This window comes from Oncorhynchus keta, chromosome 1 (genome assembly GCF_023373465.1).
Source record: "Oncorhynchus keta strain PuntledgeMale-10-30-2019 chromosome 1, Oket_V2, whole genome shotgun sequence".
NCBI classification, from domain to species: Eukaryota; Metazoa; Chordata; class Actinopteri; order Salmoniformes; family Salmonidae; genus Oncorhynchus; species Oncorhynchus keta.
The window spans coordinates 10942172-10967171 of NC_068421.1; the positions used below are offsets into that span (position 1 = coordinate 10942172).

At 46.6% G+C, this 25000-nt stretch overlaps 1 protein-coding gene and 1 long non-coding RNA gene across 5 annotated transcripts in view; both read right to left on the reverse strand.

Annotated features, from left to right (window-relative positions):
- The window catches only part of LOC118378480 (1-phosphatidylinositol 4,5-bisphosphate phosphodiesterase eta-1-like), a 143838-nt gene that overhangs the window by 36049 nt on the left and 82789 nt on the right, over positions 1-25000 (reverse strand). The window contains exons 6-10 of the mRNA XM_052482134.1: positions 24587-24757; positions 19732-19825; positions 16144-16347; positions 15409-15529; positions 4619-4790 (exon numbers count right to left, since the gene is read on the reverse strand). Coding sequence (XP_052338094.1) covers positions 4619-4790; positions 15409-15529; positions 16144-16347; positions 19732-19825; positions 24587-24757 — 762 coding nt within the window. The remainder of the gene's footprint in view (positions 1-4618; positions 4791-15408; positions 15530-16143; positions 16348-19731; positions 19826-24586; positions 24758-25000) is intronic.
- Positions 22089-24513, reverse strand: LOC127916377 (uncharacterized). 4 transcript variants are annotated; one of them, XR_008094890.1, is made up of 3 exons: positions 24447-24513; positions 23584-23653; positions 22089-22153 (listed from the first exon to the last, which is right to left on the reverse strand). It is a non-coding gene; the product is annotated as an uncharacterized LOC127916377 (long non-coding RNA). The 4 variants fall into 4 exon arrangements; XR_008094880.1 differs by lacking the exon at positions 24447-24513 and adding an exon at positions 24299-24365; XR_008094930.1 differs by lacking the exon at positions 22089-22153 and adding an exon at positions 23309-23373.

Sequence of the window (25000 nt, forward strand, 5' to 3'; positions counted from 1 at the left end):
ACTGGGCCTTCCCTGGTTGGCTCATCGTAACCCCATTATTCCATGGCAACAGAGGGCTCTCACTGGGTGGTTGTGAGATTGCTTGGGGAGGTGTGGAGGGGTTTCCGTTGGTGCTACTATGGTGGAAATCCCAGACCAGGTCTCCACTGTGCGCATCCCCCCCGAATATGCCAATTTGGCTCTCACCTTCTGTAAAAATAAGGCGACTCAATTATCACCCCATTTATGGGGGGATTGTGCGATAAATCTCCTGGTAGACGCTGCACTTCCCAGGAGTCAGGTGTATCCCCTGTCGCAAGTGAAGATGGTGGCTATGGAGACATATTTCTCAGAATCCCTGCATCAGGGATACATTCAGTCATCCACTTCACCCGTCTCCTCAAGTTTATTTTTTGTGAAGAAGAAGGATGGAGGTTTGTGCCCGTGCATTGATTATCGAGATCTCAATCAAATCCCGGTGAGGTACAGTTACCCCGCTACCTCTTATCGCCACAGCAATTGAGTCAATGCACGGGGCATGTTTCTTCACAAAACTGGATCTCAGGAGCGCATAACACCTGGTGCGTATCCGGGAGGGAGACGAGTGGAAGACGGCGTTTAGTAGGACCTCAGGGCATTATGAGTACCTCGTCCTGCCGTACGGTTTGATGAATGCTCCATCAGTCTTCCAATCCTTTGTCGATGAGATTTTCAGGGACCTGCATGGGTAGGGTGTAGGGTGTAGTGGTGTATATCGATGACATTCTGGTATACTCCACTACATGCGCCGATCATGTGTCCTTGGTGCGCAAGATACTTGGACGACTGTTGGAGCATGACCTGCACGTCAAGGCTGAGAAATGTCTGTTCTTTCAGCAAGCCGTCTCCTTCCTAGGGTATCACACGTCAGGGGTGGAGATGGAGAGTGACAACATTTCAGCCGTGCGTAATTGACCGACTCCCACCACGGTAAAGGAGGTGCCACGATTTTTAGGGTTTGCCAATTACTACCGGAGATGCTTTGATGGTGTGGAGACATTGGCTGGAGGGGGCTAAACACCCTTTTCTCATCTGGACTGACCACTGCAATCTGGAGTACATCCGGGCAGCGAGGAGACTGAACCCTCGCCAGGCAAGGTGGGCCATGTTTTTCACCCGTTTTGTTTTCACCCTTTCTTACAGACCAGGTTCCCAGAACGTTAAGGCAGATGCACTGTCCCGGCAGTATGACACAGAGGAGCGGCCCATGGATCCCACTCCCATACTCCCCGCCTCTTGCTTGGTGGCGCCGGTAATGTGGGAGCTGGACGTGACATTGGGCGGGCGTTACGTACAGAGCCCACTCCCCTTCAGTGTCCAGCTGCGCGGCGGTACGTTCCGTCTGCTGTCCGCGACCGGCTGATCTATTGGGCCCACACGTCACCCTCCTCTGGTCATCCTGGGATCGGTCGGACGGTGCGCTCTCTTAGTGGGAAGTACTGGTGGCCCACTTTGGCTAAGGATGTGAGGGTTTATGTTTCCTGCTCGGTGTGCACCCAGTGTAAGGCTCCTAGGCACCTGCCCAGAGGTAAGTTACAACCCTTACCCGTTCCACAACGGCCGTGGTCGCACCTGTCGGTGGATTTCATAACCGATCTTCCACCTTTACAGGGAAACACCACGATCCTGGTCGTTGTGGATTGTTTTTCCTGTCGTCTCCTCCCTTTGCCTGGTCTCCCTATGGCCCTACAGACTGCGGAGGCCCTGTTGACTCATGTCTTCCGGCACTATGGGGTGCCTGAGGATATTGTGTCTGATCGGGGTGCCCAGTTTACTTCGAGGGTCTGGAGGGCATTCATGGAACGTCTGGGGGTGTCGGTCTGCCTTACCTCAGGTTTTCACCCCGAGAGTAACGGGCAGATGGAGAGAGTTAACCAGGATGTGGGTAGGTTTCTGAGGTCTTATTGCCAGGACCGGCCGTTGGAACCTGCCCCTCCGCCTGCTCGGTCGGAAGCTGGGTCTGTGGTTTGTGGGGCCATTTAAAGTCCTTGGGAGAGTGAACGAGGTTTGTTATAGGTTACAGCTCCCCCTGATTACCGCATTAACCCCTCGTTACATGTGTTTCTCCTCGGGCCGGTGGTGGCTGGCCCGCTCCAGGAAGCTGCGGTGCCGGAGGTTCCTCCACCCCCTCTGGACATCGAGGGGGCCCCGGCATACTCCGTTCAATCCATTCTGGATTCGAGACGTCGGGCGAGGTAGAGACAACAATTCACCACGCAAAGCAGACACAACTGTCAGTAAGAGTGCCTATGATTGAGTCCTTGAATTAAGAAATTGAGATAAAACTGTCCAGTTTGAGTGTTTGTTGCAGCTCGTTCCTGTCGCTAGCTGCAGCGAACTGAAAAGACGAGCGACCCAGGGATGTGTGTGCTTTGGGGACATTAAACAGAATGTGACTGGCAGAACGGATGTTGTATGTGGAAGATGAGAGCTGCAGTAGATATCTCAGATAGGGGGATTTAGGACTAAGAGGGTTTTATAAAAAAGCATCAACCAGTGGATCTTGCGACGAGCATACAGAGATGACCAGTTTACAGAAGAGTACAGAGTGCAGTGACGTGTCCTATGAGGACAAATCCTATACATTAGACTCTATCACTGATATTTTACATTTCATTCTCTCTATCTCCGTCTCTCTCTCTCCACTATTTCTTGTGTGTGTGTGTGTGTGTGTGTGTGTGTGTGTGTGTGTGTGTGTGTGTGTGTGTGTGTGTGTGTGTGTGTGTGTGTGTGTGTGTGTGTGTGTGTGTGTGTGTAATATAATGATATAATGATATAATAATGCCATGTAACCCACCAGTCTTTCACTCCTCAATTGTATAACCACATGTCATCCCTCTTTTTCTCCCAGCATGACTAATATAGTGGCGGACTACTTTCTCCCAGCATGACTAATACAGTGGAGGACTACTTTCTCCCAGCATGACTAATACAGTGGAGGACTACTTTCTCCCAGCATGACTAATACAGTGGAGGACTACTTTCTCCCAGCATGACTAATACAGTGGAGGACTACTTTCTCCCAGCATGACTAATACAGTGGAGGACTACTTTCTCCCAGCATGACTAATACAGTGGAGGACTACTTTCTCCCAGCATGACTAATACAGTGGAGGACTACTTTCTCCCAGCATGACTAATACAGTGGAGGACTACTTTCTCCCAGCATGACTAATACAGTGGAGGACTACTTTCTCTCAGCATGACTAATACAGTGGAGGACTACTTTCTCCCAGCATGACTAATACAGTGGAGGACTACTTTCTCTCAGCATGACTAATACAGTGGAGGACTACTTTCTCCCAGCATGACTAATACAGTGGAGGACTACTTTCTCCCAGCATGACTAATACAGTGGAGGACTACTTTCTCCCAGCATGACTAATACAGTGGAGGACTACTTTCTCCCAGCATGACTAATACAGTGGAGGACTACTTTCTCTCAGCATGACTAATACAGTGGAGGACTACTTTCTCCCAGCATGACTAATACAGTGGAGGACTACTTTCTCCCAGCATGACTAATACAGTGGAGGACTACTTTCTCCCAGCATGACTAATACAGTGGAGGACTACTTTCTCCCAGCATGACTAATACAGTGGAGGACTACTTTCTCCCAGCATGACTAATACAGTGGAGGACTACTTTCTCTCAGCATGACTAATACAGTGGAGGACTACTTTCTCTCAGCATGACTAATACAGTGGAGGACTACTTTCTCTCAGCATGACTAATACAGTGGAGGACTACTTTCTCCCAGCATGACTAATACAGTGGAGCACTACTTTCTCCCAGCATGACTAATACAGTGGAGGACTACTTTCTCTCAGCATGACTAATACAGTGGAGGACTACTTTCTCCCAGCATGACTAATATAGTGGAGGACTACTTTCTCCCAGCATGACTAATACAGTGGAGGACTACTTTCTCCCAGCATGACTAATACAGTGGAGGACTACTTTCTCCCAGCATGACCAATACAGTGGAGGACTACTTTCTCCCAGCATGACTAATACAGTGGAGGACTACTTTCTCCTTTTCTTCTTCTTGTTTATTTAATTTTTTTGGGGGGGGGGTCCCTCTCCCCACTCCCCCTCTGTTCTGCTCTCAGCCAAAGCCAAACAAAACACAACACTGAAAATAGAGAGAAAGGAAAGGAGATGAGGAGAGGAAGGAAAGGAGATGAGGAGAGGAAGGAAAGTGAATAGGAAGGGAAGCCTGTATTTACACCGTTGATTCCCACAATTTGTATGGAAAGACGATTCTCTTCCTCAATAGTGTGCAATCAATTCTACTAGATGAAAAGCCGAAATGACTATGGCATCCTGGCATTGAAAGAGTACAACATTTTTGAAAATGTCATATACTATAAAACACTCTATTTTTGCATGTCTACTATTTAGAATGGCCAACATATTTCTTCCCTCTTTGACTGTCTGCGCTTTGGCTGATTCTCAATAACTCTAGACAAAGGCCTGGGGTTTAAAGACTCTCTCTCTCTCTCTCTCTCTTTCTGAGGAGAGGCAGACAGAGGAAGAAGAGGAGTGTTTGAGGAGAGAGGTATGACAGAAGGAGAAGAGGATGGTTCGTGTGTGTACCTTGATGAGGATCTTCCCCTGTAGACAGTGGGGGCTGGGTAGCTGTTTAGAGTCTCTGTGGAAAGCCTCTCCCAGGTCCAGCTTGTCTCCCAGGATCTTTCTGAGGTACTGGGCTATCTTCTTCTGTTGTTGGATGCAACAGTGGTTCTCTATGGACAGGATCACTGGGTACCTGGGGAAGGGAGAAACATGGCGTTACTATGACCACAATGGCGGCGGAGAAGAAGGCTGACGTTTTACCGATTGTGTTTTCTTTCTTTGTTTATTTGCCTTGTTTGTAACTAATTTTTTAACTTATTTTGTACATAATGTTGCTGCTACCATCTCTTATGACTGAAAATAACTTCTGGACATCAGGACTGCGATTACTCAACACGAACTGGCAGAATCCTTTATTTTCCTTTAACGAGTCAGACGAGCAAGATGTGAATGATGTACTGCTTTCCCGAGAACAGGCCCAGATCCCCGTCATTTGCGTGAAGAGAAGGCGGAGAAAAAGGGGCCGGAGCGCTGCCTTCTGAGAATTCGTAAATAAACCTCCACTTCCTTCCATTCTGCTAGAAAACGTGCAATCTTTGGAGAATAAAATAGATGACCTACGCAGAAGATTAAACTACCAATGGGACATTCAAAACTGTAACATCTTATGTCGTGGCTGAAAGATGACACTATCACCATACAGCTGGCTGGTTATACGCTGTACTGGCAGGATAGAACAGAGGCGTCTGGTAAGACAAGGGGCAGCGGACTATGTATTTTTGTTAATAACAGCTGTTGCGCAATATCTAAGGAAGTCTCGAGCTATTGATCGCCTGAGGTAGAGTATCTCATGATAAGCTGTAGACCACAGCTTAATCAGCATCTTAAATGTGCAACCAGAGGTAAAAAAAAACTCTGGACCACCTTTACTCCACAAACCGAGACGCATACAAAGCTTTCCCTCTGCCTCCATTTGGCAAATCTGACCATAATTCTATCCTCCCGATTCCTGATTACAAGCAAAAATTAAAGTAGGAAGCACCAGTGACTAGATCAATAAAAAGGTGGTCAGATGAAGCAGATGCTAAGCAGCTGCGGGACTGTTTTGCTGGCACAGACTGGAATATTTTCCGTGATTCCTCCTATTGCATTGGGGAGTACACCACATCAGTCATTGGCTTCATCAATAAGTGCATAGATGAAGTCGTCCCCACAGTGACCGCAAGTACATACCCCAACCAGAAGCCATGGATTACAGGCAACATCCACACTGAGCTAAAGGCCGGAGCTGCCGCTTTCAAGGAGCAGGACACTAATCCAGAAGTTTATAAGAAATCTCACTCATGTCCTCCGACGAACCATCCAACAGGCAAGGAGTCAATACAGGACGAAGATAGAATCGTACTACACCAGTTCTAATGCTCGTAGGATGTGGCACGGCCTGCAAACTATTACAGACTACAAAGGGAAGCACAGCAGAGAGCTGCCCAGTGACACAAGCCCACCAGATGAGCTAAACTACTTCTATGTTCACTTCGAGGCAAATAACACTGAAATATGCATGAGAGCACCAGCTGTTCCAGAAGACTGTGTGATCACGCTCTACACAGCCGATGTGAGTAAGACCTTTAAACAGGTCAACATTCTCAAGGCCGCAGGGCCAGACGGATTACCAGGACGTGTACTGTGAACATGCGTTGACCTCACTGGTGTCTTCACTGACATTTTCAACCTCTCCCTGTCCGAGTCTGTAATACCAACATGTTTAAAACAGACCACCATAGTGCCTGTGCCCAAGAACACTAAGGTAACCTGCCTAAATGACTACCAACCCGTAGCACTCACGTCTGTAGCCATGAAGTGCTTTGAAAGGCTGGTCATGGCTCATATCAATACCATTATCCCAGAAACCTTAAATCCACTCCAATTTGCATACCGCCCCAACAGATCCACAGATGAAACAATGTCTATTGCATGCCACACTGCCCTTTCCCACCTGGACAAAAATAACACCTATGTGAGAATGCTATTCATTGACTACAGCTCAGCGTTCAACACCATAGTGCACTCAAAGCTCATCAATAAGCTAAGGACCCAGGGACTAAACACCTCCCTCTGCAACTGGATCCTGGACATCCTGACGGGCCGCCCCCAGGTGGTAAGGGTAGGTAACAACACATCTGCCACACTGATCCTCAACACAGGGGCCCCTCAGGGGTGTGTGCTCAGTCCCCTCCTGTCCTCCCTGTTCACTCATGACTGCACGGCCAGGCATGACTCCAACACCATCATTAAGTTTGCCGATGACGCAACAGTGGTAGGCCTGATCACCGACAACGACGAGACAGCCTATAGGGAGGAGGTCAGAGACCTGGCCGGGTGGTGGCAGGACAACAACCCCTCCCTCAACGTGATCAAAACGAAGAAGATGATTGTGGACTACAGGAAAAAGAGAACCGAGCACGCCCCCATCCTCATCGACTGGGCTGCAGTGGAGCAGGTTGAGAGCTTCAAGTTCCTTGGTGTTCACATCACCAACAAACTAACATGGTCCAAGCACAGCATGACAGTCGTGAAGAGGGCACGACAAAACCTATCCCCCCTCAGGAGACTGAAAAGATTTGGCATGGGTCCTCAGATCCTCAAAAGGTTCGACAGCTGCACCATCGAGAGCATCCTGACTGATTGCATCACTGCTTGGTATGGCAAGTGCTCGGCCTACGACCGCAAGGCACTACAGAGGGTAGTGCGAATGGCCCAGTACATCCCTGGGGCAAAGCTTCCTGCCATCCAGGACCTCTATACCAGGCGGTGTCAGAGGAAGGCCCTAAAAATTGTCAAAGATTCCAGCCACCCTGTTCTCTCTGCTACCGCATGGCAAACGGTACCGTTGCGCCAAGTCTACGTCCAAGAGGCTGAACAGCTTCTATCCCAAAGCCACAATACTTGTGAACATCTAGTCAAATGACTACTCAGACTATTTGCATTGTCCCCCCCACCCTCTCCACACCACTGCTACTCTCTGTTATCATCTATTCAGTCACTTTAATAACTCTACCTACATGTACATATCACCTCAACTAACCGGTGCCACCGCACATTGACTCTGTACCGGTACCCCCCCCCCCCCCCCCACCCTCTCCACACCACTGCTACTCTCTGTTATCATCTATTCAGTCACTTTAATAACTCTACCTACATGTACCCTGTATATCGTCTCACTATTGTTATTTTACTGCTGCTCTTTAATTACTTGTTACTTTTATTTCTTATTGTTATCCGTATTATTTGAAACTCCATTGTTGATTAGGGGGCTCGTAAGTCAGCATTTCACTGTAAGGTCGACACCTGTTGTATTCAGCATTTCACTGTAAGGTCGACACCTGTTGTATTCAGCATTTCACTGTAAGGTCGACACCTGTTGTATTCAGCATTTCACTGTAAGGTCGACACCTGTTGTATTCAGCATTTCACTGTAAGGTCGACACCTGTTGTATTCAGCATTTCACTGTAAGGTCGACACCTGTTGTAGTCAGCATTTCACTGTAAGGTCGACACCTGTTGTATTCAGCATTTCACTGTAAGGTCGACACCTGTTGTATTCAGCATTTCACTGTAAGGTCGACACCTGTTGTATTCAGCATTTCACTGTAAGGTCGACACCTGTTGTAGTCAGCATTTCACTGTAAGGTCGACACCTGTTGTAGTCAGCATTTCACTGTAAGGTCGACACCTGTTGTATTCAGCATTTCACTGTAAGGTCGACACCTGTTGTATTCAGCATTTCACTGTAAGGTCGACACCTGTTGTAGTCAGCATTTCACTGTAAGGTCGACACCTGTTGTATTCAGCATTTCACTGTAAGGTCGACACCTGTTGTATTCAGCATTTCACTGTAAGGTCGACACCTGTTGTAGTCAGCATTTCACTGTAAGGTCGACACCTGTTGTATTCAGCATTTCACTGTAAGGTCGACACCTGTTGTAGTCAGCATTTCACTGTAAGGTCGACACCTGTTGTAGTCAGCATTTCACTGTAAGGTCGACACCTGTTGTAGTCAGCATTTCACTGTAAGGTCGACACCTGTTGTATTCAGCATTTCACTGTAAGGTCGACACCTGTTGTATTCAGCATTTCACTGTAAGGTCGACACCTGTTGTATTCAGCATTTCACTGTAAGGTCGACACCTGTTGTAGTCAGCATTTCACTGTAAGGTCGACACCTGTTGTATTCAGCATTTCACTGTAAGGTCGACACCTGTTGTAGTCAGCATTTCACTGTAAGGTCGACACCTGTTGTATTCAGCATTTCACTGTAAGGTCGACACCTGTTGTATTCAGCATTTCACTGTAAGGTCGACACCTGTTGTATTCAGCATTTCACTGTAAGGTCGACACCTGTTGTAGTCAGCATTTCACTGTAAGGTCGACACCTGTTGTAGTCAGCATTTCACTGTAAGGTCGACACCTGTTGTAGTCAGCATTTCACTGTAAGGTCGACACCTGTTGTATTCAGCATTTCACTGTAAGGTCGACACCTGTTGTATTCAGCATTTCACTGTAAGGTCGACACCTGTTGTAGTCAGCATTTCACTGTAAGGTCGACACCTGTTGTAGTCAGCATTTCACTGTAAGGTCGACACCTGTTGTATTCAGCATTTCACTGTAAGGTCGACACCTGTTGTAGTCAGCATTTCACTGTAAGGTCGACACCTGTTGTATTCAGCATTTCACTGTAAGGTCGACACCTGTTGTAGTCAGCATTTCACTGTAAGGTCGACACCTGTTGTAGTCAGCATTTCACTGTAAGGTCGACACCTGTTGTATTCAGCATTTCACTGTAAGGTCGACACCTGTTGTATTCAGCATTTCACTGTAAGGTCGACACCTGTTGTAGTCAGCATTTCACTGTAAGGTCGACACCTGTTGTATTCAGCATTTCACTGTAAGGTCGACACCTGTTGTATTCAGCATTTCACTGTAAGGTCGACACCTGTTGTATTCAGCATTTCACTGTAAGGTCGACACCTGTTGTATTCAGCATTTCACTGTAAGGTCGACACCTGTTGTAGTCAGCATTTCACTGTAAGGTCGACACCTGTTGTAGTCAGCATTTCACTGTAAGGTCGACACCTGTTGTATTCAGCATTTCACTGTAAGGTCGACACCTGTTGTATTCAGCATTTCACTGTAAGGTCGACACCTGTTGTAGTCAGCATTTCACTGTAAGGTCGACACCTGTTGTAGTCAGCATTTCACTGTAAGGTCGACACCTGTTGTAGTCAGCATTTCACTGTAAGGTCGACACCTGTTGTATTCAGCATTTCACTGTAAGGTCGACACCTGTTGTATTCAGCATTTCACTGTAAGGTCGACACCTGTTGTAGTCAGCATTTCACTGTAAGGTCGACACCTGTTGTATTCAGCATTTCACTGTAAGGTCGACACCTGTTGTAGTCAGCATTTCACTGTAAGGTCGACACCTGTTGTATTCAGCATTTCACTGTAAGGTCGACACCTGTTGTAGTCAGCATTTCACTGTAAGGTCGACACCTGTTGTAGTCAGCATTTCACTGTAAGGTCGACACCTGTTGTAGTCAGCATTTCACTGTAAGGTCGACACCTGTTGTAGTCAGCATTTCACTGTAAGGTCGACACCTGTTGTAGTCAGCATTTCACTGTAAGGTCGACACCTGTTGTATTCAGCATTTCACTGTAAGGTCGACACCTGTTGTATTCAGCATTTCACTGTAAGGTCGACACCTGTTGTAGTCAGCATTTCACTGTAAGGTCGACACCTGTTGTATTCAGCATTTCACTGTAAGGTCGACACCTGTTGTATTCAGCATTTCACTGTAAGGTCGACACCTGTTGTAGTCAGCATTTCACTGTAAGGTCGACACCTGTTGTATTCAGCATTTCACTGTAAGGTCGACACCTGTTGTATTCAGCATTTCACTGTAAGGTCGACACCTGTTGTAGTCAGCATTTCACTGTAAGGTCGACACCTGTTGTAGTCAGCATTTCACTGTAAGGTCGACACCTGTTGTAGTCAGCATTTCACTGTAAGGTCGACACCTGTTGTATTCAGCATTTCACTGTAAGGTCGACACCTGTTGTATTCAGCATTTCACTGTAAGGTCGACACCTGTTGTATTCAGCATTTCACTGTAAGGTCGACACCTGTTGTAGTCAGCATTTCACTGTAAGGTCGACACCTGTTGTAGTCAGCATTTCACTGTAAGGTCGACACCTGTTGTAGTCAGCATTTCACTGTAAGGTCGACACCTGTTGTATTCAGCATTTCACTGTAAGGTCGACACCTGTTGTATTCAGCATTTCACTGTAAGGTCGACACCTGTTGTAGTCAGCATTTCACTGTAAGGTCGACACCTGTTGTAGTCAGCATTTCACTGTAAGGTCGACACCTGTTGTATTCAGCATTTCACTGTAAGGTCGACACCTGTTGTAGTCAGCATTTCACTGTAAGGTCGACACCTGTTGTATTCAGCATTTCACTGTAAGGTCGACACCTGTTGTAGTCAGCATTTCACTGTAAGGTCGACACCTGTTGTAGTCAGCATTTCACTGTAAGGTCGACACCTGTTGTATTCAGCATTTCACTGTAAGGTCGACACCTGTTGTATTCAGCATTTCACTGTAAGGTCGACACCTGTTGTAGTCAGCATTTCACTGTAAGGTCGACACCTGTTGTATTCAGCATTTCACTGTAAGGTCGACACCTGTTGTATTCAGCATTTCACTGTAAGGTCGACACCTGTTGTATTCAGCATTTCACTGTAAGGTCGACACCTGTTGTATTCAGCATTTCACTGTAAGGTCGACACCTGTTGTAGTCAGCATTTCACTGTAAGGTCGACACCTGTTGTAGTCAGCATTTCACTGTAAGGTCGACACCTGTTGTATTCAGCATTTCACTGTAAGGTCGACACCTGTTGTATTCAGCATTTCACTGTAAGGTCGACACCTGTTGTAGTCAGCATTTCACTGTAAGGTCGACACCTGTTGTAGTCAGCATTTCACTGTAAGGTCGACACCTGTTGTATTCAGCATTTCACTGTAAGGTCGACACCTGTTGTAGTCAGCATTTCACTGTAAGGTCGACACCTGTTGTATTCAGCATTTCACTGTAAGGTCGACACCTGTTGTAGTCAGCATTTCACTGTAAGGTCGACACCTGTTGTAGTCAGCATTTCACTGTAAGGTCGACACCTGTTGTATTCAGCATTTCACTGTAAGGTCGACACCTGTTGTATTCAGCATTTCACTGTAAGGTCGACACCTGTTGTAGTCAGCATTTCACTGTAAGGTCGACACCTGTTGTATTCAGCATTTCACTGTAAGGTCGACACCTGTTGTATTCAGCATTTCACTGTAAGGTCGACACCTGTTGTATTCAGCATTTCACTGTAAGGTCGACACCTGTTGTATTCAGCATTTCACTGTAAGGTCGACACCTGTTGTAGTCAGCATTTCACTGTAAGGTCGACACCTGTTGTAGTCAGCATTTCACTGTAAGGTCGACACCTGTTGTAGTCAGCATTTCACTGTAAGGTCGACACCTGTTGTAGTCAGCATTTCACTGTAAGGTCGACACCTGTTGTATTCAGCATTTCACTGTAAGGTCGACACCTGTTGTATTCAGCATTTCACTGTAAGGTCGACACCTGTTGTAGTCAGCATTTCACTGTAAGGTCGACACCTGTTGTAGTCAGCATTTCACTGTTAGGTCGACACCTGTTGTAGTCAGCATTTCACTGTAAGGTCGACACCTGTTGTATTCAGCATTTCACTGTAAGGTCGACACCTGTTGTATTCAGCATTTCACTGTAAGGTCGACACCTGTTGTAGTCAGCATTTCACTGTAAGGTCGACACCTGTTGTATTCAGCATTTCACTGTAAGGTCGACACCTGTTGTATTCAGCATTTCACTGTAAGGTCGACACCTGTTGTAGTCAGCATTTCACTGTAAGGTCGACACCTGTTGTATTCAGCATTTCACTGTAAGGTCTACTACACCTGTTGTATTCAGCATTTCACTGTAAGGTCGACACCTGTTGTATTCAGCATTTCACTGTAAGGTCTACTACACCTGTTGTATTCGGAGCATGCGACTAATACGATTTGATTTGATTTTGATTTGATATCTCCATGAGAAGCAGAGTTCTATGACCCTGGATGTGGCCGGGTTTGTCAGCCATGAATACTGCTCTTCACTATAAAAGTCAAGGACTGTAAAAGTCCTTTGAATCAAATAAAACCCTATATTGCTCTTTCATATGCAACAAATTTATACTAGACTGAACTGTTGACATAAAAAGAAAAAAACTATTATTGCATTTTTAGCCTCCCTAAAAATAAATCCTTTCAAACTACCCCCACCCCAACCTCTGGCAGAATAGACTTGACAGAGGCCCAAGAAACACACCAGAAAATAATCAACTTTTTTTCAGTGTGTGTGTGTGTGTGTGTGTGTGTGTGTGTGTGTGTGTGTGTGTGTGTGTGTGTGTGTGTGTGTGTGTGTGTGTGTGTGTGTGTGTGTGTGTGTGTGTGTGTGTGTGTGTGTGTGTGTGTGTGTTCATTTGGAGGTGAAATGACTTGTGTTCAGGCAGCAGCTCAGCTCAAATGTCAAACCTGTCAGACTGACAGCTCTCCCTGAGCTCTCTGAGCCCTGAACTGACCTCTCCTCCCCTGTCTCTTTAAGGAAACACACACACACTGAGCCAGGTATGTGCTCAAAACACACACCGCACACACACAGACAAACACACACACACACACACACACACACACACACACACACACACACACACACACACACACACACACACACACACACACACACACACACACACACACACACACACACACACACACACACACACACACACAGAGAGAGCCAGGTATCACACACACACACACACAGTGAGAGTTGAGGGCTAGTGGTGTATGTTCTCTCTCCCAGGTGGAATAGTAATGATAAATGAGGTAATGCTCATCACATGCCAGGAGCCTCGTTCATCATAACACTAAAATATAGAATAAAACTGAGAGAAAGAGTGAGGGACAGAAATTTGGCGCGGTCTATCATTTCATAAAAGAGTGTCAGAATCACACTGTTCCATCCATTATCCAGGCTCTCCCATTAGGAGAAAATACTAATTAGCCAGCTATTCCAGCTAATTACACAACAATGAGATAGCATCCTCTCCTCTCTAATCAGTTATGATGATGGTGCCAACTCATTTACCTGGCTCTCTCCCACACATTTACCTGGCTCTCTCCCAAACTCATTTACCTGGCTCTCTCCCACACTCATTTACCTGGCTCTCTCCCACACTCATTTACCTGGCTCTCTCCCACACTCATTTACCTGGCTCTCTCCCACACTCATTTACCTGGCTCTCTCCCACACTCATTTACCTGGCTCTCTCCCACACTCATTTACCTGGCTCTCTCCCACACTCATTTACCTGGCTCTCTCCCACACTCATTTACCTGGCTCTCTCCCACACTCATTTACCTGGCTCTCTCCCACACTCATTTACCTGGCTCTCTCCCACGCTCATTTACCTGGCTGCTTCCCACACTCATTTACCTGGCTCTCTCCCACACTCATTTACCTGGCTGCCTCCAACACTCATTTACCTGGAACCAAAAAGGGTTCCTCAAATGGTTCTCCTATGGGGACAGGCCCCAAAATCTTTTGGAACTCGTTTTTTCTAGGACTGTACTGGAGCTACTTAAAGGTTCTCAGTGACTCAAACAGTCATTACCTTCCTGAGCAAAACGGTTGGATGAGTGACAGGCAGGCAGAGACAGACAGACAGACAGACAGACAGACAGACAGACAGACAGACAGACAGACAGACAGACAGACAGGCACAGACAGACAGACAGACAGACAGACAGACAGACAGACAGACAGACAGACAGACAGACAGACAGACAGACAGGCACAGACAGAGACAGACAGGCACAGACAGACAGACAGACAGACAGACAGACAGACAGACAGACAGACAGACAGACAGACAGACAGAGAGAGACAGACAGACAGACAGACAGACAGACAGACAGACAGACAGACAGACAGACAGACAGACAGACAGACAGACAGACAGACAGGCACAGACAGACAGACAGACAGACAGACAGACAGACAGACAGACAGACAGAGACTGTGCCTCAGTGTAGATGGTTTAGTAATGGAGGATAATAACAGGTGTCTCAGTGTCTCTAATGACCACACATCCTGCTGCTTTTCATTTCAAAACAATTCAAATTCCTTTTCTAAGTTAACTTTTTTTTTAAAGTGCTGTTACATAATGTTTAAATGGAAATTTTCCTCTAAATCAACTGTTAGAGAAGAGCTTCCAACTCTAATTGGTTACATATCAGAGAGAAGGGGACAGATGAGCTCTGGGGAACAACATCTCTTCACAGTGGAGAATCTTCCTGTTTCAACACACACTCTGAAGAGCCTCCCAGACCGCTGGCTAGAATATACAAACAACAGGTGTTGGATAATACCAAGGATAATGTGTGTGTGTGTGTTGTACACACAAAGCACTAAGCACTAAGCAGAGCATGCATGCATTCACACACACACACACACGCACACACACACACGAACACACACACGAACACACACACACACACACACACACACACACACACACACACACACACACACACACACACACACACACACACACACACACACACACACACACACACACACACACACACACACACACACACAGTGAGAGTTGAGGGGTGTATTTACCTGTTGTTGATGAAGGCGTATTTGTCGATGGTCTCTATGACAGACTTGAAGGTGATCTTGGAGGTCAGAGTGTAGCCGTGCTGAACCATGGGCTCTCCATCAGGACCATCCCAACAGTCCACTACAGGTAAATCACAGCTCATTTTATTGGTCACATACACAGGGTTAGCAGACGTTAACGCGAGTGTAGCGAAAGGCTTGTGCTTCTAGTTCCGACCGTACAGTAAATATCTAACAAGTAATCTAACAATCAAACTAACTAAGAATATGTACATATAAAAGATGGATGAGTGATGTGTGTGTGTGTGTGTGTGTGTGTGTGTGTGTGTGTGTGTGTGTGTGTGTGTGTGTGTGTGTGTGTGTGTGTGTGTGTGTGTGTGTGTGTGTGTGTGTGTGTGTGTGTGTGTGTGTGTGTGTGTGTGTGTGTGTGTGTGTGTGTGTGTGTGTGTGTGTGTGTGTGTGTGTGTGTGTGTGTGTGTGTGTGTGTGTGTGTGTGTGTGTGTGTGTGTGTGTCTGTGTGTGTGTGTGTGTGTGTGTGTGTGTGTGTGTGTGTGTGTGTGTGTGTGTGTGTGTGTGTGTGTGTGTGTGTGTGTGTGTGTGTGTCTGTGTGTGTGTGTGTGTGTGTGTGTGTGTGTGTGTGTGTGTGTGTGTGTGTGTGTGTGTGTGTGTGTGTGTGTGTGTGTGTGTGTGTGTGTGTGTGTGTGTGTCTGTGTGTGTGTGTGTGTACTGCCTCACCCTCCACACAGCGGCAGCCAGCCTGTAGTACCCAGGCGTACATGTCTGTCTTGGAGTGAGACAGCAGCTGGTCTCCCGTCAGGTAGGTGTTATGAGATGAGGAGATGTAGTAGCTACTCAGAGGCTGATCCATGTCCTGGTTCACCTCGTGGTGTTCAGGGTTAAACACATCACACGTGGGGCTGCGCATGAAACTGGTGAAACCTGGACACAGACAGACAGACAGACAGACAGACAGACAGACAGACAGACAGACAGACAGACAGACAGACAGACAGACAGACAGACAGACAGACAGACAGACAGACAGACAGACAGACACGGTAGAAAAGCTGTACTCAGCGTTATCTTACTTATATCATCATAACAATAATTTCTCTCTGTCACCCATGAAATACTCATAGACATTGGCCCTCCTTGGCGATAGATGAATCCAATCCAACTGAACTGATATAGAACACAAAGATTTATTAGAGGAACAAGATATTCAACTGACTTACAGCAGCACTGCAATAGTTAAATCTGAGATACTTAAAGGAACTATCATAATATAAGAGACATAACTTTAATAGCACACCACCCATTACAGAAAAAGAGGAGGAGAAAACTCTGACAGCCAAGGGGCTTTGATGAGCCTTAACGAGGAGGAGGAGGGAGGAGGAGGCGAGAGGAGGAGGAGGCAGGAGGAGGTGGGAGGCGTAGATGGGAGGAGGAGGTGGGAGGCGAGAGGAGACAGCCAAGGGGCTTTGATGAGCCTCAACGAGCTGCACTTTTAATGATGGAATGTAATACTTTAATGCACACTGACTGAGTCACAGAATTTTCTGCCAGAATTGTGGGTTGTTTTTTATGGGGTTTTTTTTAGGAAAAGGAGGAGAGCTTTAACTGGGAAAAGCATCCTTTGATCATGAAAGGTGGGAGGCGTAGATGGGAGGAGGAGGAGGAGGAGGAGGAGGAGGAGGAGGGAGGAGGCGAGAGGAGGAGGAGGTAGGAGGAGGGATGAGGAGGTGGGAGGAGGAGGGATGAGGAGGTGGGAGGAGGATGGAGGAGGAGGTGGGCGGAGGAGGAGGAGGGAGGAGTAGGTGGGAGGGGAGAGGAGGGAGGAGGCGAGAGGAGGAGGAGGTAGGAGGAGGGAGGAGGAGGTGGGAGGAGGAGCAGGAGGAGGGAGAAGGCGAGAGGAGGAGGAGGTAGGAGGAGGGAGGAGGAGGTGGGGGAAGGAGGGTGGAGGAGGAGGAAGGAGGAGTAGGTGGGATGCGGAAGTGGGAAGAGGAGGGAGGAGGAGGTGGGAGGAGGAGAAGGGAGGAGGAGGTGGGAGGAGGAGGAGAAGGGAGGAGGAGGTGGGAGGAGGTGGTGGTGGGAAAAGGAGGAGGAGAGAGGAGGTGGAGAGGGATAAGGAAGCGATTCCCAAACCTTCCATAACAAAGCCATCACCTACAGAGAGATGAACCTGGAGAAGAGTCCCCTAAGCAAGCTGGTCCTGGGGCTCTGTTCACAAACACAAACAGACCCCACAGAGCCCCAGGACAGAAGCACAATTAGACCCAAGCAAATCATGAGAAAACAAAAAGATAATTAATTGACACATTGGAAAGAATGAACCAAAAAACAGAGCAAACTAGAATGCTATTTGGCCCTAAACAGAGAGTACACAGAGGCAGAATACCTGACCACTGTGACTGACCCAAACTTAAGGAAAGCTTTGACTAGGTACAGACTCAATGACCATTGCTTTGCTATTGAGAAAGGCCGCCGTAGGCAGACCTGGCTCTCAAAAGAAGACAGGCTATGTGCTCACTGCCCACAAAATTAGGTGGAAACTGAGCTGTACTTCCTAACCTCCTGCCCAATGTTTGATGATATTAGAGAGACATATTTCCCTCAGATTACACAGACCCACAAAGAATTAGAAAATAAACCCAATTTTGATAAACTCCCATATCTACTGGGTGAAATACCACAGTGTGACATCACAGCAGCAAGATTTGTGACTTGTTGCCACGAGAAAAGGACAACCAGTGAAGAACAAACACCATTGTAAATACAACCCATATTTATGTCTATTTGTTTTCTATTTTGTACTTTAACTATTTGCACATCGTTTACAACACTGTATAAATACATAATAATACATTTGTAATGTCTTTATCCTATTTAACTTTTGTGAGTGTAATGTTTAATGTACACACACACACACACACACACACACACACACACACACACACACACACACACACACACACACACACACACACACACACACACACACACACACACACACACACACACACACACACACACACACACACACACACACACACACACACACACACACACACACACACACACACACACACACACACACACACACACACACACACACACACACACACACCCACACACACACACACATGCCCACACACTCCCAGGGGACATCATATTTGACCCAACTGACAGAAGGATGAAGTGATAACAGGAAATATGTAGAAAAGAAAGACAGGAGAGACAGACAGCAGGAGAGAAAGACAGGAGAGACAGACAGCAGGATAGAAAGACAGGAGAGACAGACAGCAGGAGAGAAAGACAGGAGAGACAGACAGCAGGAGAGAAAGACAGGAGAGACAGACAGCAGGAGAGAAAGACAGGAGAGACAGACAGCAGGAGAGAAAGACAGGAGAGACAGACAGCAGGAGAGAAAGACAGGGGAGACAGACAGCAGGAGAGAAAGACAGGAGAGACAGACAGCAGGAGAGAAAGACAGAAGAGACAGACAGCAGGAGAGAAAGACAGGAGAGACAGACTCTCCTTGTCCTATACCTCTATCCTATCCTCCTCTCCAACTCCTCCCTCTCCCCTCTTCACTCCTCCACCTCCCTATTCTCCTCCTCCTTCCCTCTCTCCCCTTCACTCCTCCACCTCCCTATCCTCCTCTCCAACTCCTCCCTCTCCCCTCTTCACTCCTCCAACTCTCACTATCCTCCACCTACTCCCCCCTTCCTCCTCCACCTCTCCCCTTCCTCCTCCACCTCTCCCCTTCCTCCTCCACCTCTCCCCTTCCTCCTCCACCTCTCCCCTTCCTCCTCCACCTCTCCCGTTCACTCCTCCACCTCTCCCCTTCCTCCTCCACCTCTCCCCTTCCTCCACCTCTCCCCTTCGTCCTCCACCTCTCCCCTTCCTCCTCCACCTCTCCCCTTCACTCCTCCACCTCTCCCCTTCCTCCTCCACCTCTCACGTTGGTCTTCCTCCCTTTCCTCCTCCATTGTGGTTGAGTTTAACTGAAGCCCCAAAGACAATTTATCTTCCATGAAATGATGGCCACTGAGTCTTCAACCCTTTTACAGCCAGACTTACTGCCAGAGGGAGCGAGGGAGGGAGAGAGAGAGACAGGGAGAGAGAGAGACAGAGAGAGAGAGAGAGAGAGAGAGAGAGAGAGAGAGAGAGAGAGAGAGAGAGAGAGAGAGAGAGAGAGAGAGAGAGAGAGAGAGAGAGAGAGAGAGAGAGAGAGAGAGAGAGAGAGAGAGAGAGAGAGAGAGAGCAAGAACGAGAGAGAGAGTGAGTGTGTGTATGTGTGTTTGTGACAGAGGGGCTTACCCTCAATTCCCAGAATGCCTTTCTGTTTGTTCTCTTCAGAAAGCTCAAACTTATCAATGACATCCAGACAGTATTCTGTGGTCACATTCATCATCTGAGGAGAGAGACACACACTGTCAGAACACACACCCACACAGACACACACTGTCAAAACACACACCCACACAGACACACACTGTCAAAACACATACTGTCACACCCACACAGATACTGAATAAAGAGAGAAGGAGACATAGTGAGAAGGAAAGATTGAAGAGACACACTATCACAACAAATACAAACACACACACAGTGTTTCACTACACTCACATTGACATCTGCTAACCATGAGTATGTGACCAATAACATTTGATTTGATTTGACACACACACACACACAAACACACACATTTGTTATGAGAGAGACACTATCAGAGAAACCAAGCCACAATCTGCCAATCAAAAAAGACTCCTGAGAGACCCCTGTCAAAAAACTCACACAAAAATGCCTCCCGCCCTCACCCAACCCCTGGCCCGAGAGTATTGATGTCTAGACTGAGGCAATAAGGTGGACTTCAGGTCCTTTTCTGGATGATCATGACTTTGCACATAACAAAGCCTGTCTACACTTTATTTGGAAACAATGCAGGGCTGAGAGCCCACTAGTTTACAGAGAGAGAGAGGGAGAGAGAGAGAGAGAGAGGGAGAGACAGAGAGAGAGAGAGAGAGAGAGAGAGAGAGAGAGAGAGAGAGAGAGAGAGAGAGAGAGAGAGAGAGAGAGAGACAGAGACAGAGAGAGAGAGAGAGAGAGAGAGAGAGAGAGAGAGAGAGAGAGAGAGGGAGAGACAGAGAGAGAGAGAGAGAGAGAGAGAGAGAGAGGGAGAGACAGAGAGAGAGAGAGAGAGAGAGAGAGAGAGAGAGAGAGAGAGAGAGAGAGAGAGAGAGAGAGAGAGAGAGAGAGAGAGAGAGAGAGAGAGAGAGAGAGAGAGAGAGAGAGGGAGAGAGAGAGAGAGAGAGAGAGAGAGAGAGAGGGAGAGAGAGAGAGACATTTATTTGGAAACACTGTAGGGCTGAGAGCACACTAGTGCTCAGATTTCTTCCTTCTTCCTTATCCTCCGTTTTGTTGGCCTAATCATATAATTTAATATTCATTCAATAGGATCTCTGCGGGTCTCGTCGTAAAGATGTGGAATTTAACTTAACACCAAAAAAGTGTAATAACATTTGGCGAATGTCATTAGGCCACAATTTCTGCATCCACTGCTGTCCGCACACATCTCAGTGTCGGCTACTCATCAATGCCTTGGCAAAATGTCAGTGTTCTCGTCAAACCACATTACATTTTGGAGCACAGACTAAACCACCCATTTTCAAGTCCATTTGGCTCATTTGGTCTCTTACGTGGTAAGAGCGTAGCCTAGTGGTTAGAGCGTTGGACAAGTGTCTCTTACGTGGTAAGAGCGTAGCCTAGTGGTTAGAGCGTTGGACAAGTGTCTCTTACGTGGTAAGAGCGTAGCCTAGTGGTTAGAGCGTTGGACAAGTGTCTCTTACGTGGTAAGAGCGTAGCCTAGTGGTTAGAGCGTTGGACAAGTGTCTCTTACGTGGTAAGAGCGTAGCCTAGTGGTTAGAGCGTTGGACAAGTGTCTCTTACGTGGTAAGAGCGTAGCCTAGTGGTTAGAGCGTTGGACAAGTGTCTCTTACGTGGTAAGAGCGTAGCCTAGTGGTTAGAGCGTTGGACAAGTGTCTCTTACGTGGTAAGAGCGTAGCCTAGTGGTTAGAGCGTTGGACAAGTGTCTCTTACGTGGTAAGAGCGTAGCCTAGTGGAAAGAGCGTTGGACAAGTGTCTCTTACGTGGTAAGAGCGTAGCCTAGTGGTTAGAGCGTTGGACAAGTGTCTCTTACGTGGTAAGAGCGTAGCCTAGTGGTTAGAGCGTTGGACAAGTGTCTCTTACGTGGTAAGAGCGTAGCCTAGTGGTTAGAGCGTTGGACAAGTGTCTCTTACGTGGTAAGAGCGTAGCCTAGTGGTTAGAGCGTTGGACAAGTGTCTCTTACGTGGTAAGAGCGTAGCCTAGTGGTTAGAGCGTTGGACAAGTGTCTCTTACGTGGTAAGAGCGTAGCCTAGTGGTTAGAGCGTTGGACAAGTGTCTCTTACGTGGTAATGATAAAGTGGTATAATAACCGACAGTTTTCTTGGCATTTTGTTTTTATTATTGTGATAGTCATGTTTTACGGCGTAACGTACCAGACCATACCGCCTGACCTTCACCACCCTGACCTTCACCACCCTGACCTTCACCACTGACTATACTATGGGTGACTAAAACAACATTATCTAGTGTTGTCTGTCTGTGAACCCTGACCTTCACCACCCTGACCTTCACCACTGACTATACTATAGGTGGCTAAAACTACATTATCTAGTGTTGTCTGTCTGTGAACCCTGACCTTCACCACTAACTATACTATAGGTGGCTAAAACTACATTATCTAGTGTTGTCTGTCTGTGAACCCTGACCTTCACCACCCTGACCTTCACCACTGACTATACTATAGGTGACTAAAACGTCATTATCTAGTGTTGTCTGTCTGTGAACCCTGACCTTCACCACCGACGATACTATAGGTCACTAAAACTACATTATCTAGTGTTGTCTGTCTGTGAACCCTGACCTTCACCACCGACGATACTATAGGTCACTAAAACTACATTATCTAGTGTTGTCTGTCTGTGAACCCTGACCTTCACCACTGACTATACTATAGGTCACTAAAACTACATTATCTAGTGTTGCCTGTCTGTGAACCCTGACCTTCACCACCGACTATACTATAGGTCACTAAAACTACATTATCTAGTGTTGTCTGTCTGTGAACCCTGACCTTCACCACTGACTATACTATAGGTGACTAAAACGTCATTATCTAGTGTTGTCTGTCTGTGAACCCTGACCTTCACCACCGACGATACTATAGGTCACTAAAACTACATTATCTAGTGTTGTCTGTCTGTGAACCCTGACCTTCACCACCGACGATACTATAGGTCACTAAAACTACATTATCTAGTGTTGTCTGTCTGTGAACCCTGACCTTCACCACTGACTATACTATAGGTCACTAAAACTACATTATCTAGTGTTGCCTGTCTGTGAACCCTGACCTTCACCACCGACTATACTATAGGTCACTAAAACTACATTATCTAGTGTTGTCTGTCTGTGAACCCTGACCTTCACCACCCTGACCTTCACCACTGACTATACTATAGGTCACTAAAACTACATTATCTAGTGTTGTCTGTCTGTGAACCCTGACCTTCACCACTGACTATACTATAGGTCACTAAAACTACATTATCTAGTGTTGTCTGTCTGTGAACCCTGACCTTCACCACCGACTATACTATAGGTCACTAAAACTACATTATCTAGTGTTGTCTGTCTGTGAACCCTGACCTTCACCACTGACTATACTATAGGTGACTAAAACGTCATTATCTAGTGTTGTCTGTCTGTGAACCCTGACCTTCACCACCGACTATACTATAGGTGACTAAAACTACATTATCTAGTGTAGTCTGTCTGTGAACCCTGACCTTCACCACTGACTATACTATAGGTGGCTAAAACTACATTATCTAGTGTTGTCTGTCTGTGAACCCTGACCTTCACCACCGACGATACTATAGGTCACTAAAACTACAATATCTAGTGTTGTCTGTCTGTGAACCCTGACCTTCACCACCGACGATACTATAGGTTACTAAAACTATATTATCTAGTGTTGTCTGTCTGTGAACCCTGACCTTCACCACTGACTATACTATAGGTCACTAAAACTACATTATCTAGTGTTGTCTGTCTGTGAACCCTGACCTTCACCACCGACGATACTATAGGTCACTAAAACTACATTATCTAGTGTTGTCTGTCTGTGAACCCTGACCTTCACCACTGACTATACTATAGGTCACTAAAACTACATTATCTAGTGTTGCCTGTCTGTGAACCCTGACCTTCACCACCGACTATACTATAGGTCACTAAAACTACATTATCTAGTGTTGTCTGTCTGTGAACCCTGACCTTCACCACTGACTATACTATAGGTCACTAAAACTACATTATCTAGTGTTGTCTGTCTGTGAACCCTGACCTTCACCACCCTGACCTTCACCACTGACTATACTATAGGTGGCTAAAACTACATTATCTAGTGTTGTCTGTCTGTGAACCCTGACCTTCACCACTGACTATACTATAGGTGACTAAAACGTCATTATCTAGTGTTGTCTGTCTGTGAACCCTGACCTTCACCACCGACTATACTATAGGTGACTAAAACTACATTATCTAGTGTAGTCTGTCTGTGAACCCTGACCTTCACCACTGACTATACTATAGGTGGCTAAAACTACATTATCTAGTGTTGTCTGTCTGTGAACCCTGACCTTCACCACCGACGATACTATAGGTCACTAAAACTACAATATCTAGTGTTGTCTGTCTGTGAACCCTGACCTTCACCACCGACGATACTATAGGTTACTAAAACTATATTATCTAGTGTTGTCTGTCTGTGAACCCTGACCTTCACCACTGACTATACTATAGGTCACTAAAACTACATTATCTAGTGTTGTCTGTCTGTGAACCCTGACCTTCACCACCCTGACTTTCACCATACTATAGGTGACTAAAACTACATTATCTAGTGTTGTCTGTCTGTGAACCCTGACCTTCACCACTGACTATACTATAGGTCACTAAAACTACATTATCTAGTGTTGTCTGTCTGTGAACCCTGACCTTCACCACTGACTATACTATAGGTCACTAAAACTACATTATCTAGTGTTGTCTGTCTGTGAACCCTGACCTTCTGTTCGTTGCGCAGGAAGTTGGCCAGCTCGTCGGCAGTCAGATGGTCCTTCCTGTCACTGTATCCCATGAGCAGCAGATACAGGTCCCGCCGTAGTGACATCATCTTATAGAACACGCTGAACTCCTCAAACGTCAACGTGCCCTGTTGGTCGTCTGAGTCCGCTTCCTGTGGGAAAGGGGAAATGACATCACCATTAGTAAGAGGCTGCAGTGGTCAGGTGAAATTCCAATTCGACCCTCTCTTCCAGAGTCTTTAAACTTATTTTTTCTGTAAACATCTGCTATATTCACACTCAGCCATGGTGCCTCTACATGGTCCCAAACAACTACAAGGAGATTGTCATGTGAGGACAGAAAAGTCAACTGTGTTCTGACATTGTCCTTTTTTCGGTTCATACAACAATTCACT